The sequence below is a fragment of the Temnothorax curvispinosus genome, unplaced genomic scaffold (genome assembly GCF_003070985.1).
Source record: "Temnothorax curvispinosus isolate PA1 unplaced genomic scaffold, ASM307098v1 QBEX01003408.1, whole genome shotgun sequence".
Lineage (NCBI taxonomy): Eukaryota > Metazoa > Arthropoda > Insecta > Hymenoptera > Formicidae > Temnothorax > Temnothorax curvispinosus.
Window position 1 is genome coordinate 192,209 of NW_020213188.1, and position 12,822 is coordinate 205,030.

A 12,822-nucleotide genomic window follows, 5' to 3' on the forward strand; every position below is an offset into this window, starting at 1 on the left:
TCAAATAACACGACAACTCAGAAATAAGCTTTTCTAAACACCCCCTATACGCTTAAAAAAAAATAAAAAAGTTCGCATCACTTTCGAGCAAAAGCCTTTTTTTTGTCTCATTTGATTGGCCTACTAATGTCTTGTCGTGAACGCCATTCGATAGATGCTATCAATACGCTAAAATGTAAATCATAAGTGATTTAAATTATCACATCTTATCTGGTAAAACGCAGTCCTTATCTAGTAAAAACAAATAAACGTTGATTTATTTCGCACATTAAGCCAAATAGTTTTAGCCACTTTTTATCGCGAAACGAAAGGGCATCGGCGCAATGTCGATCGTACGAGTAATTAATACGTCCGGGCGGCAAATAAATCAGAAAAGTTTCTCGCATCGACAATTTCTCTCACGGGTGCTCGGATCGAAATATGAATCTCTCTCTCTCTTTCTCTCTCTCTCTCTCTCTCTCTCTCTCTCTCTCTCACTCTCTCTCTCTCTCGAAAGATTCATATAAAGGTTCCAAGTAAAACGCGTTGCAAAATGTGATGAATATCTCTTTGAATCGCATTCGTTTTTATTATGCTAATTGTCAATTACTTTCCAAAGTTGCATAATGACATGACTGATGTGAACATGAGTTTATCATAATTTTCTATAGAACGTACATATATATTTATAGTGACATGTATTTATCAAAGAATAATTTTAAAATTTTCTAAAGTCACAATGATTTAAATTAATATGTGTGTCGTAGTCCCCGAGGGAAAAGAAAATATATTGAGCCAAAGATTGACGAGGCCAATGGGTCTACTGTCAGCAGGATCGACTCCAAGATCGACACCACGATCGACGCCTATTAGAAGCTTGTCACCGGCAGTTTCTCGTAAGTATAACAATAAGATAGAATACAGTAAGTCTAAAAAATAAAAAGTTTGATTTTACAGAAGAAAGTGCAAAGTTTCAAGAAGAAAATAATAGAAAAATTAAGCAACGATCGAGAATAATCAAATAAAAATTTATTTTCAGACGGGCGCGAATTCAGATCACCGCAAGTTTTGCCGCGAGGCGGAACATCAAAGAGGCTAAAGGTTTGCCCGCCGAAATTTTATGCAGTGCCGCACAATCGTCTGGTTCAGGAAGGCGAAACTGTGCGTTTCCAATGTGCCATAGTTGGTCATCCCGTGCCCTGGATAAGATGGGACAAGAATGGTGCCATTGTAACACCGAGCACGAGAATCTCCATCAAAGAACGGGATGACGTTAAGATACTTGAAATCACCGACGTAATGCAAGAAGATGCCGCTCTCTACAGAGTGATAGCAGAAAACGATTTTGGTCGAATTGAGGCCAGTGCTCGTCTTGAAGTAATAAGTACGTATATAACTCGCGATAGATATTCTATTTTTATCTTACAAATACTCTTATTCTATATAAATGTATTTAATTGTGAAAAGATCGGTATGAATCGACGAGTCGAACTATCAGAACTAGAAGTGCCTCACCTAGAACATATCCTTCGTTTGACCGAAGTCTTCTTTCGACTACCAGTAGAATAAACAGCCGTTTACAATTGGAATGCCGCATAAAAGGAACGCCGAGCGTAACGTCAACGTGGTATAGGTAAAAATGCGGAGAGATTTTATTGTACGACAAAGTCTGCAACAAAGTATCATTTATAAATTTTGTCTAGAAATGGACGACCGTTGGAACGATCCTCTAGAATAAAGAGATATTTCGATGGCACAACTGCCAGAATCGAAATATCAAAAGTGAAAGCCAGTGACGCGGGTGAATACACCTGCGTAGCGACTAATATTCTTGGATCAATGAGAAACAGTTGTCAGGTGAATAAGAGCTACATGAAACACAAGTTAACAATTTTCTTCAAAATCTTCTCTATTACGTTATTTCTTTAATTTAAAATATATAATTATTTGCAGGTAACTGTATTAGATCCCCATGACACGTCTATCGCGGACAAGAATCCACCACAATTTCTGCAATTATTGCCGAAAGAGTCAATTGTCATGGAGAATCATTGTCACGAATTTCAAACCGGAGTCACAGGTAAAACTTATTAATTTTTTTTTTTTTTTTTAACCCCACACGATTCTTATGAAAAAAACGTTTTCGGTCAATTTGTATAAATATCCGTACTCATCGTCTGGACGATGGAATTGGAGGAGGCGATGAGTACGGGTATTCATACATTGATATATACATATGCGGGCAGGCACACAAGTGCAAATTCGTCTAGACGTATAACGAACGGTTTTTGTGAAGAAAATCTTTAAAATTCTATAATTCAGAAATTAATCAGAAAGTTGATGAAATTTAAAACTTTTCATCGGGGACACAAGAACTACAACGTATCACAAATTCAAGCAAATTGACCGAAAACGTTTTTCTCATAAGAATTGTGCGGAATCCCTTTGTGTGTTTAGCTGAGCTAAGTAAATCTTTTAAAATAAAATCTTTTTTCTCTCTATTGTTTCAGGTACACCTCCTTTCACCATTACTTGGTCCAAGGATGGTCGCGAATTACCTGACAATAATTGTTATAAATACGTTGTGTACGGAGATGGAGGTATTGCTCTCAGAATATCGAAAGTTCGTCCACAAGATGCTGGTGAATATACCTGCATTGTACGGAACGATTTTGGTACTGCGTCCTGCAGTAGTCTTTTTGCTGTGCAAGGTCTGATTTATTTTTTATTATTATTTTAATTTTAATATTGTCTAGATCATTTTCTCATTTAGTAATTTCATGCTTTACATCTCTTAACGTTTTTAAATAGACTACAAAGACGCTTCCAAATTACCGCTTCAATTTACAAAAACTCCGTTATCAGTTATTGCCACAAAAGGCACTACCGTTTGTTTTTGTGCCAGAGCGCAGTGCGAGAAAACTATAGAAATTATTTGGACAATAAATGGAAAAAATGCTCGAGAAAATTCAAAATGTAAAGTAAGTAAAATGACCAAAAAAAAAAATATATATATATATATTGTATACAGTATACATTTTATTATTGGTTGTAAACTGTATTTTAAGTACAATTATTATTAATTATAATTATTATTTATATATTTAAAGATTGAAAAAGATGGTAATGTCAGCATCTTAAGAATACGTGACATATCATTACGCGATACAGGAGAGATTCGATGCATAGCTTCCGTGAATGGAAGGGGTCCATCCATCAGTTGCATTGCCAAGCTGCAGTTACAAAATTCGTTATACGATTTCAATGACTTTGTGACGAAGTCTGAAGATATTCAATCTCATGCAGAGGCCAATACTAATCTTGGTGGCATGCGGGAAAAAGTGGGGAAACTATCGTCATTAAAATGTCGACATGACGAGAAGTCGCTAACGCGTACCAGATCATATTCGTTTCCTCGATCTACTTTATCGTCTACTAAGCATATTTCCCCTTTGCCATTAAGAAAGCGTACTTGTAATAATGCGTCAATTGATATGCAAAAATCACGATTTGCGGAAGATTTATCGGTACAAAGTATTATAAAGAAAAATTTAGACAGTAACCTTTTCGAACTTTCGAAAGATCAAAGATTATCATCTTTATTAAGTGATGAAGAAAATATAATATATACTGATATTTCCGTAAAGTTATTATCGCCAAAGAAAACGGAACAATTCTGTCATCAGAATATTGACTCTGTACCGAACAAAGAACATGTGGAATCGCGTTCAGAGAAGTTGATAAAAGCTACGATAATAAAAGAACCAACTGACATAAATGTACTTAGAGGAAGCAGGACAGTACTCAAAGTAACTTATCAAGGATATCCCGAACCAACGGTCAAGTGGCTTCGAGTGGTAAGTTTAATTCTTTTGCTTATAATATAAATTTTATTAATTAGTGTCAAAAGAGAAATATTCGTTTCAATTATCAATTCAATGAATACATTTTACAAACTTTAATTTCGCTTGTAAAAGAGCACTATATTCTCAATAGGCGTTCTATGCTGTTTTGTGATTAACGTATATAAACTACGATATCGATATATTCAACACAATCACATTTAATCTAAACAGATTTAAGTACCCATCACAGCATGAATAAACGCGCGACTATCTTTACACAGAAATTAATCATTCAGGATGATCGTTATTTATGCTTATCTTTAGCCTCGGGAATTATACCAAAAATAATATTTCTTATTACTATACTATAAAACATATAAAATCCCCACCAGAGATATGGCAGCCGTTTAAACTTTGAGAAAGCCAATCGAAATACGTAGGTCGGTCGTCATATCATTTGCTTCTCGTCACACTGCCGCACATACGCAGCTGGCGTGGATCAACTTTATTTGTGATTACATTGATTCTTAGATATTAACAGTGTCTCTGACATATTTTGGTATATTCGTTTGGTAAAATATTTTTATTTTAATTTAAGAATCGAGAATTGCGATCAGGCGAGAAAATTGGGATAGTCAACAGGGATGGTGTATCTTACCTGACCCTAGACGATGTGACATACGATCACGCTGGAAAATACCAAGTCTCAGTGGAAAATTCGTTAGGCAAAGATCGAAGATTCTTCAGCTTAGCTGTGGAAGGTAAAACTATATTTATTTATATTGTTTGCTTTTGCGCGAAACTCTCTGTCATACGCTGTTCTCGACCTTGACTTAATTAAACTTAATTACACGGAGAGAGTATATATCAAACGCAATTGATCGACGGTGCTCAATAAAGACATATTTTTACGATTAAGTATTCCACATGTTCATAAACGAGACATCACCCATTACGTACGCATCGTTCCATATGCGTAAGTGCGTGTTGCACGTTGCACGGTCCAGTTCCTTTTCTTGCATACAAGGCAGACGGCAGTCTCACGTGACATACCGCGCAATAACTCCTCCTTTCCGCGCTTCCTCCACTGGCATCAGTGGCATCAGTTCCACCTCTTCTGTGCCTCTTGCCTTGAACTGCCCGCGCCGCGTATACCTAAGACCTAAGACTCCGAAGACGCATGTATCAAGAGAAGGAATATACGTGTCGTTGCGAGTCACGGCGCATCTTAACGACGCGACGTAACGTCGTCTTAATGACGTGTGAATTCTTTTAAAACACGCGCGATCGTTCCGACTCTGTGCTTGACAATCCGCAATATTATCTACAATATAAAATTTGAATTAACAGCACGAACTGCAGATAAGAGAGCACGTAACACGTGCCATAAAACAGTTTATTAAAAGTGACTTTCGGCATACATGAATGGGAATGTAGTGCCAACGTATCATTCCCGTTAACGGGAAATTTTGATTTCTATTCAGGTCCACCCGAAGCACTAGCGGATAAACCGAGTGTAAACTTCAGCGCTGGTCAAACAACGATCGTTTGGCGATCTCCACCTTATGACGGAGGCCGTACCGTAATCGGATATACTGTGGAAGCAAAACGCGCTGGTGAAACCACGTGGACGATAATTGCCAAGTCTTGTCATTCGCTGAGTCACACGGTAGCAACAACTGAAAGGAATTTCGTGACACCGGGTGAGAGTTACTATTTCCGTATCCGAGCTGAAAATATCCACGGACTCAGTGATCCTAGCATGGAATCTGATCCTGTCAGAATCCCAAAACAAGAAGAAACAATGCTTCAGGAGGAAGAAGGTGATAATTTACTCTTAATAAGGGCACTTGAAATTATTCCTTTATTATATAACTTTAATATCTTATTTTATCCATCTCTCTCTCTCTTTCTCTCTCTCAAGTATTAGTCTAAGAAATTAAAAATGTAAATTAAAAATTTAGTTATAATTATATTATGAAATGACCGTCTTACTTTTTAAGACGAATTCGAGCCGAGCTTTGAAGCTCGTTTAGTAGTACCGGAAGAGGGCAAACTTTTTGCCGAAAGATACGACGTTTTCGAGGAATTAGGAAAGGGCCGATATGGCGTAGTGAAAAAAGTCATCGAACGACCGACAGGCATGAATTTTGCTGCCAAGTTCGTTAAAACGATCAAAGCGAAAGATCGCGAGCAAGTCCGCGAAGAAATTAAAATTATGAACGCATTAAGGCATCCTAAACTTCTACTACTGGCTGCTGCTTACGAAAGTCCTCGTGAAACAGTGCTGATCACGGAATAGTAAGTACATTTAGTATCGTTCATTACATTAATCATTAATTATATACAAGTATTAAATTTCAACGTGATATATTATAATATTTATGTTCTCTTTTAGTATTTCAGGTGGAGAGTTGTTCGAGAGAGTAGTGGCCGACGACTTTACTTTAACCGAAAAGGACAGTATTCTCTTTATGAGGCAAATTTGCCAAGGAGTCGAATATATGCATGAAAATAAAATCGTACATCTAGATTTGAAAGTAGGTTGTAAGTTTTTCGCAGATGACAATTGTTAGTTTGATAATCGCAAACTAAATAATGATTTGTTTGATCTTGTAGCCAGAAAATATTATGTGCCGTACGCGAACTTCTCATCAAATTAAACTGATAGATTTTGGATTGGCTCAGGCTTTAAAATCTGATCAACCGGTTAGAGTACTTTTTGGTACACCGGAATTTATTCCACCGGAAATTATAAGTTACGAACCTATCGGCACTGAGTCGGACATGTGGAGCATCGGTGTAATTTGTTATGTTCTGTAAGTGTGATTATTTTTTAATAATTATTTTCAAGCAATATATCCACGTGATTGTCGTGATCGATTATGATGCGTAGATTGACCGGCCTATCGCCATTCATGGGAGACAATGATGCTGAAACTTTCGCCAACATCACACGAGCGGATTACGATTTAGAAGACGAAGCTTTCGATGCTATTTCAAATGACGCTAAAAACTTCATCAGTGGTTTACTTATTAAACGAAAAGAGTAGGTTCTTATAGAGGTCTTTCCTATTATAGAGGTTTATTTATAAGTCTAATCACACATAAACTCGAATTTTCCTCTATGTATTTCTTGGCATAGATTACGTATGTCGGCTATTCAGTGCTTGGAACATCCGTGGATGATACAACATGCTACGGCTATGAGCAGAGTAGTTTTGCCGACAGAAAAACTAAAGAAATTCATCATACGAAGAAAGTGGCAGGTGTGTATTAATAGATTTTGTTCAAACGTGTGTTATCATTGTTTTGAATATGTTGTTAAATTGAGAAAGTGAGAAGAAAAATGTAACACAAATTTAAAGTAAATGAACATATTACTTTTACTTTCGAATAAAAAATATTTGGGATAGCATGTTTCGTTAAAAATGAAAAATCAGTGAAAAATTCAACTGATATATAATGATATATGTGATTATGTTGATTGCTAGATTTTCTTTATTAACCTAATAATTTATTATAAATTTTATAGTTTAAACTTTGTTTTTCAAATAATCTTAGCATGTGTTTAAGTCTTCAGTGTGCATGCGTTGTGCCATTTATTTTAATAGAAAACAGGAAATGCCATTCGCGCATTGGGTAGAATGGCAATTCTTTCGGCACATAATAGACGTAGTCCCACAACAACAGCAGAATCATCGCCTACCCTTGAAAAACGTTTCGATAGCATCGAGATGCAATATTCTGATGGAATTAAATCAATTTATGCTGCTGCTGATAAAAATACGGAGCATGATGAGACAAGCACGGAAAAGGACTCTGATGCTGAAGCGGAATCGCAGACAGATTTACATTCCACGTGTGTGACGGAAGTAAATGTGAGAATAGAAAAAACATCGACGAAGGAAGGAAGTAGCTTGGATGATCTTTCAAAGCAGATGAATATTGAAAAAGAGATGCCTAGATTAGATACCGAATTAATACCAAAGGCAGAAGACATGCCACAAAACGTCACGGCGCATTTAGAGATTTTAATATCGAAAGGAAATAAAGAAAGCGACAAAGAAGTAATCGATAAATCTTCTGAAATAGAACAACATATGATTCTAAAATCGCAGACGTTGCACAAGGTGTTTCGAGGCGATTCGCGCGATTCAGGAATAGGTGATTGCAGCTCGAGTCTGGTGACTTCTTCATTACAAGTAGATGAACTGGGAATGGTGTCCACTATCGAAGAAGAAATAGATCATGAGACTCACAACCGAGAAAGCAAACGAACATTGAAAAGAGAAGAAAATCGGTCAAGTTCAACGGCAGGAATCTTAGCAAATTTAGTGCAAGACAAGAAATCTTTTCCTAGGGACACGGAAATTAATGCGGACGATGGCAAGGTAGCTACAAAGAGTGACGTGACTAAAGCTTCGTGTGAAACTAATCCTGTGCGGAAAGGTGTGTGTAAATTAAATGTCTTAAATTAAATTTATTTATAATATGCTGACATATATTTATCATGAACAAAATTAAGATAACATTATTAAAATATTACAATTTCGCAGTTATCAACGAGAATACGAACACAAGGATATTAAGCAGACATAATCGCGACAAATTTCTTCCAACCGGAAACGTAAGTCGTACGGCCAAGATATTCGAAAAGGAAAGTGAAAGATCAAATTCGAACAATTCGCAAGTTTCAATGGTACAGCGTGCATATCCTGCCGGCATAATCACAGGAAAGCCGCACAACGAGAGAATACAGAAAGCTTTCGCATTTTGGAACAAATAAGATGTCTTTTGAAATACACATTGAATAATACAAATTGAAGTAAATATATATCATCGTATCAATTTCAAGTGAAATAGAAACATATTGTTTGCGAGAAGTCACAAATATAAAGTAGAAAGATTGTACTTTAGATACGTATAAAGGCGCCCGCGCGTGATATGCAATACATTAAACACAACTGATTGTGAATAATTCTTGCACGTTTTTAACATTGAAAATTAAATTTAAATTGTTTTATCAATTATGTTAACAAAAATCTGATCTGATGGAAAATATATATAACTTATTGTTAGAATGAGCGATTATTCTCGTGGAGAATTTATGCAAGCAACAATTTATAATTTTTATTAATCGTGTCGCAGTCAACGGAAAAATTATATTCTCAAAATTTTTGTATTTTTTAGTTTTTTATTTAAAGGCTAATTGTAATTGCATCTACAAATTGAAAGAAATACTTTTGCTCTATTGAAATATAATAAGTAGATATACATATATTGTCACTTTTTAGTTTCAAAAATAATTTTAAAGTATACGTTATTACCGTGTAGATATATGTATAATTGGCACTTTTGTCAAATAACATTTTTTAACATATGTATATTGACGAAAACATCTTTAAGAGACGTATATGTACATAATTGAATAAGCGACATTTCGTGAACAATTGATGATATTATATCCAGTATTATATCACCTGGCAAAATGCATAAATATACTTTGAATTTAAGATTGTTATTGCGAACATATCCCCGCAGTTGTTTCGTAAAGATAAGACGAACAACATCTGTATTATTACTGTAAGCTATTTACATAGAGAAATAAAGGATATATATATATCTATATATATATATATATACACACCAGTTGCATTAATAAGTACCCACACAGAAATATTTTCTACTTACACAAACACATTAAATCATATAACAATATATCTCAAAGACTTATACGTAACTTTGCAAGTTTTACACTAGTCGATATACTAGAGTTTGCAGGATTTTTATAATTCCAACTCTTGCAATATGCTATTGTAATCAGTAATGGTTAAAAGTTGAAGAGTATCGCCGATGTCTAAATAATTAAAGATATCCGCTGTTGCCGGTAACCAATTAGTAGTTACGTACTGATCTAAGACAGGTGTAGGATTTCTGAAAACAAAAAATATTTTTATTTTATTACCTGTTCTAATAATGTTTGTATTATGTATATATATATATATATATAGCTTCTGATAATTACCCTGTCTTTGCAAAGTTGGTCCACATTCTCGTAAGAATTTCTAGCATTTTCCGATCCTTTGTATCTATGGCTGGCGGTTGAGGATTATTAATTTTATATTTAGGTATGTAAAAGAGGTACGACATATCATCAGTATGAGCAGCTCCTAAAAAATTACATTATTGTATTATAAAGTAAAAATAAATAAAATAAATTTTTAATCGAGAGAGATTTAGAAATTCTGTAACTTGTATACCGATTGCAGTCAATTTATTATTATTTATAAGGTTTTTCTCAATCTTTTCATTTCCGACATAGGAAAATCTATAGAAATAAGTCGGCACATGCTTCTTTTTCCTTCGTTTATCTACAAAATCTTCAATGGGAATATTAAAATGCAAGTCACTCAGCCATCGTATAATAGAAGGGATACTCTCTTCAGTAAATGGTAATTTATTACAAAAATATTTTTGTTTAATTTTTTCTGTCATCTGCATTATCTTTTCCGGGTCTTGCGAATTTATAAAATTTCCTACGTATCGCGGTAAATCCGCATACATTGTCTTTAAAGTCTTCTCGCTGGTATCTATTAACAGATAAATCTATAAATTTAAAATGGGGCAAAACCATACTGGAAATTATCACATATAATAATATACTTTAACATATATATAATATAATGGGCGATCTAATATTTAGTATAAGTAAATTTAGTAATTTTTGTTAATTCTTAATACCTTGAAGTAAAGAGATATATTCGTGAGAAGTGTAACCAATCATGATTGGTATATTATTGTCGTCATCAAGTAACTGAGAGATTGGATATGGAAGAAAAGGTTTTTTTGCTCTATCGTCGATCGTAGGTCCAAATGGGACATTAAGAGTACGCGCTTCCTATGAAGCATTTCACTTGGATAATTATCAACAGTATTATCCGTAACATTTATTATTTAAGATGAATAAATCCTCATATATAATCATATATTAAGATAATTCAAATCTTAAATGTAAAAAAAAAGGAATATATGAATAAATGAAAAATAATTATCACCTCTGGCGTGAGAACTTTATGTTGTGCCTTGATGATTTTAACGGTGGGTATTGTTCGAAGAAACTCAATAACTTTTTCAGGATCCTTAGAATCATTGCCAAGTATCGACGCAAGTTTAAAAGAATTGGCTTCTGGTTGATTTCTTATCATCGCCCAATCAGATGTAATTATACCACTCTGAAGAATAGCTTTGTGAAAGAGACCTAGAATTATATATATGTAAGTGAAAATAATCTGAATTATATAAATAATTAAGCTCTTATTAGTGGAATAGAATCAGCAAGAATCCGATGTATGTCACGCATACAATTATAATGTATATGTACAAAAACATAAACATTAAGAGATGCGCAATGACGTGCAATGAGTCAGCAGGTAATTGCGAGCTAGCAGGTAACAGTTCGGAAATTCTAGAACGTTCTTTTTCCAAGAATTTAAAATATTGACTAAATTTTGTTAAAATAAACTTTTCTTTTTGATATTTATAAACTGTAAAATATTAAAACCGCACAGCTCTTTCTAAATCCAACAGCGTGCGTGTATGTATGTATGTATGTATGTGAGAGAGAGAGAGAGAGAGAGAGAGAGAGAGAGAGAGAGAGAGAGAGAGAGAGAGAGAGAGAAATAATATTAATATTTTATTTTTAAACGGATTATATTTTGATTTCATTGTTAACTATATGTTAGGAATATATTATATACCTTTAGATAACGGTGATAACATTAATAAATTGATGCAAGTGCTACCTGCGCTGACGCCAAAAACAGTGATGTTATTTGGATCTCCGCCAAAAGCCTTAATATTTTCTTTGATCCATTTCAGTGCGGCAACTTGATCCTTCAAACCTTGGTTTCCGCTTGCTACTTCATGATCAAGATTTAAGAAACCTTGAAAAATAAAACATTTAAGTTTGTGGTATGAATAAACAAACAAGTAAGGATAGACGTGTGTACTCTGTTCTATATCTTTCGCGGATACCTATGTGATAAGAATTTTTCAAACTTCTTCAAGAGATACGTTTTAATTGTTGAAAGCATCTATCTTACCTAAAGCACCAAGTCTATAGTTTACGGATACTAGAATAACATCTTTTTTCACAAGGTAATCAAATCGTTTGTGAGTGTCGTTGCCGGAACCCAAAACGTAGCCTCCACCATGAATCCATACCATAACTGGATTTCCTGTCGTTCGATAGACATTGTACGGTACGCAAATATTAAGATAAAGGCAGTCTTCGCTGCCAACAACCACTTGAGTTTTCGAATGTTCTAACTGTGCACAAATATCGCTATTTTTGGAAGCATCTCGAATACCTTCCCAGGGAGTAGGAGGTTCGGGATCCTGATTTTGGACAACAGTGAAATATATGATTTAATAATGAGTAAAATGACATTTTACATCGCAATAATCACGAGATAATTACAATACAGTGATTTGTTATTTTTTTCTTGGTATACGAACGGAATAATAGTAATGCGTTAAAATCATTGTGAAATATTTTTATATAAACAGAGACAATAAATAAAGATAAATTCACAAATTTTATTTGGGCTCGATAAATAAGTTACCTTAAATCTCAACTCGCCCACGGGTGGAGCAGCAAAAGGTATGCCTTTGAAAGAGAAATAATGATGAGAACCGAGGAGATTTTCTTCTAAGATTCCTTGCAGTTTTCCTTGATTCACAGTCACAATTGGTCTATCCATGATGACAAGAACACTGTTCACTTCATACTTGAAGTGTTATGCATACTTGACTGTTGGATTCGTCGTTTCTAGAGATACTGCTATCCTTGAACCGACTATATATTTAACTTTGATAATGATAATGATAACACATATAATAATAAATTATCATTAACAGCGATAAATCATAAATGTTTATGTCACATTTGTGTGTGTGTGTGTGTGTGTGTGTGTGTGTGTGTGTGTGTGTGTGT

The 12,822-nt window shown here is 34.6% G+C and overlaps 2 protein-coding genes across 4 annotated transcripts in view; one reads left to right on the forward strand and one right to left on the reverse strand.

Annotated features, from left to right (window-relative positions):
• The window catches only part of LOC112452471 (titin homolog), a 47,958-nt gene extending 38,828 nt beyond the window's left edge, over nucleotides 1–9,130 (forward strand). The window contains exons 39-55 of the mRNA XM_025012701.1: nucleotides 747–875; nucleotides 1,019–1,363; nucleotides 1,447–1,612; nucleotides 1,683–1,836; nucleotides 1,933–2,059; nucleotides 2,490–2,690; nucleotides 2,791–2,960; nucleotides 3,090–3,836; nucleotides 4,423–4,585; nucleotides 5,309–5,647; nucleotides 5,828–6,125; nucleotides 6,223–6,364; nucleotides 6,444–6,643; nucleotides 6,721–6,873; nucleotides 6,970–7,093; nucleotides 7,439–8,276; nucleotides 8,384–9,130. Of these exons, the coding sequence (XP_024868469.1) occupies nucleotides 747–875; nucleotides 1,019–1,363; nucleotides 1,447–1,612; nucleotides 1,683–1,836; nucleotides 1,933–2,059; nucleotides 2,490–2,690; nucleotides 2,791–2,960; nucleotides 3,090–3,836; nucleotides 4,423–4,585; nucleotides 5,309–5,647; nucleotides 5,828–6,125; nucleotides 6,223–6,364; nucleotides 6,444–6,643; nucleotides 6,721–6,873; nucleotides 6,970–7,093; nucleotides 7,439–8,276; nucleotides 8,384–8,613 (4,526 nt within the window). The 3' untranslated portion in view covers nucleotides 8,614–9,130. The remainder of the gene's footprint in view (nucleotides 1–746; nucleotides 876–1,018; nucleotides 1,364–1,446; nucleotides 1,613–1,682; nucleotides 1,837–1,932; nucleotides 2,060–2,489; nucleotides 2,691–2,790; nucleotides 2,961–3,089; nucleotides 3,837–4,422; nucleotides 4,586–5,308; nucleotides 5,648–5,827; nucleotides 6,126–6,222; nucleotides 6,365–6,443; nucleotides 6,644–6,720; nucleotides 6,874–6,969; nucleotides 7,094–7,438; nucleotides 8,277–8,383) is intronic.
• A 60-nt stretch (nucleotides 9,131–9,190) lies between these two features.
• LOC112452459 (esterase FE4-like) lies at nucleotides 9,191–12,669 on the reverse strand. 3 transcript variants are annotated; one of them, XM_025012683.1, is made up of 8 exons: nucleotides 12,452–12,668; nucleotides 11,930–12,224; nucleotides 11,630–11,770; nucleotides 10,883–11,085; nucleotides 10,569–10,725; nucleotides 10,088–10,417; nucleotides 9,853–9,997; nucleotides 9,191–9,761 (listed from the first exon to the last, which is right to left on the reverse strand). In XM_025012683.1, exons 1-8 carry the CDS (start codon nucleotides 12,587–12,589, stop codon nucleotides 9,614–9,616), a joined length of 1,557 nt encoding a protein of 518 aa, XP_024868451.1. In that variant the 5' UTR covers nucleotides 12,590–12,668; the 3' UTR covers nucleotides 9,191–9,613. The 3 variants fall into 3 exon arrangements, 2 of the variants coding, with proteins under 2 accessions (XP_024868451.1, XP_024868450.1); XM_025012682.1 differs by having other exon boundaries at nucleotides 11,585–11,770; nucleotides 12,452–12,589; XR_003040503.1 differs by having other exon boundaries at nucleotides 9,669–9,761; nucleotides 10,080–10,417; nucleotides 11,585–11,770; nucleotides 12,452–12,669.
• Nucleotides 12,670–12,822: the final 153 nt, after the last annotated feature.

Bases quoted from the DNA above. Each gene is read 5' to 3' on its own strand.
- LOC112452459 (XM_025012682.1), bottom strand. From the start codon at position 12,589: ATGGATAGACCAATTGTGACTGTGAATCAAGGAAAACTGCAAGGAATC. The intron at 12,225-12,451 runs GTAACTTATTTA...GTCCAAAATCAG, and splicing joins TGGGCGAGTTGAGATTTAAG to GATCCCGAACCTCCTACTCC. The intron at 11,086-11,584 runs GTATATAATATA...ATATAATTCTAG, and splicing joins GTTATCACCGTTATCTAAAG to GTCTCTTTCACAAAGCTATT.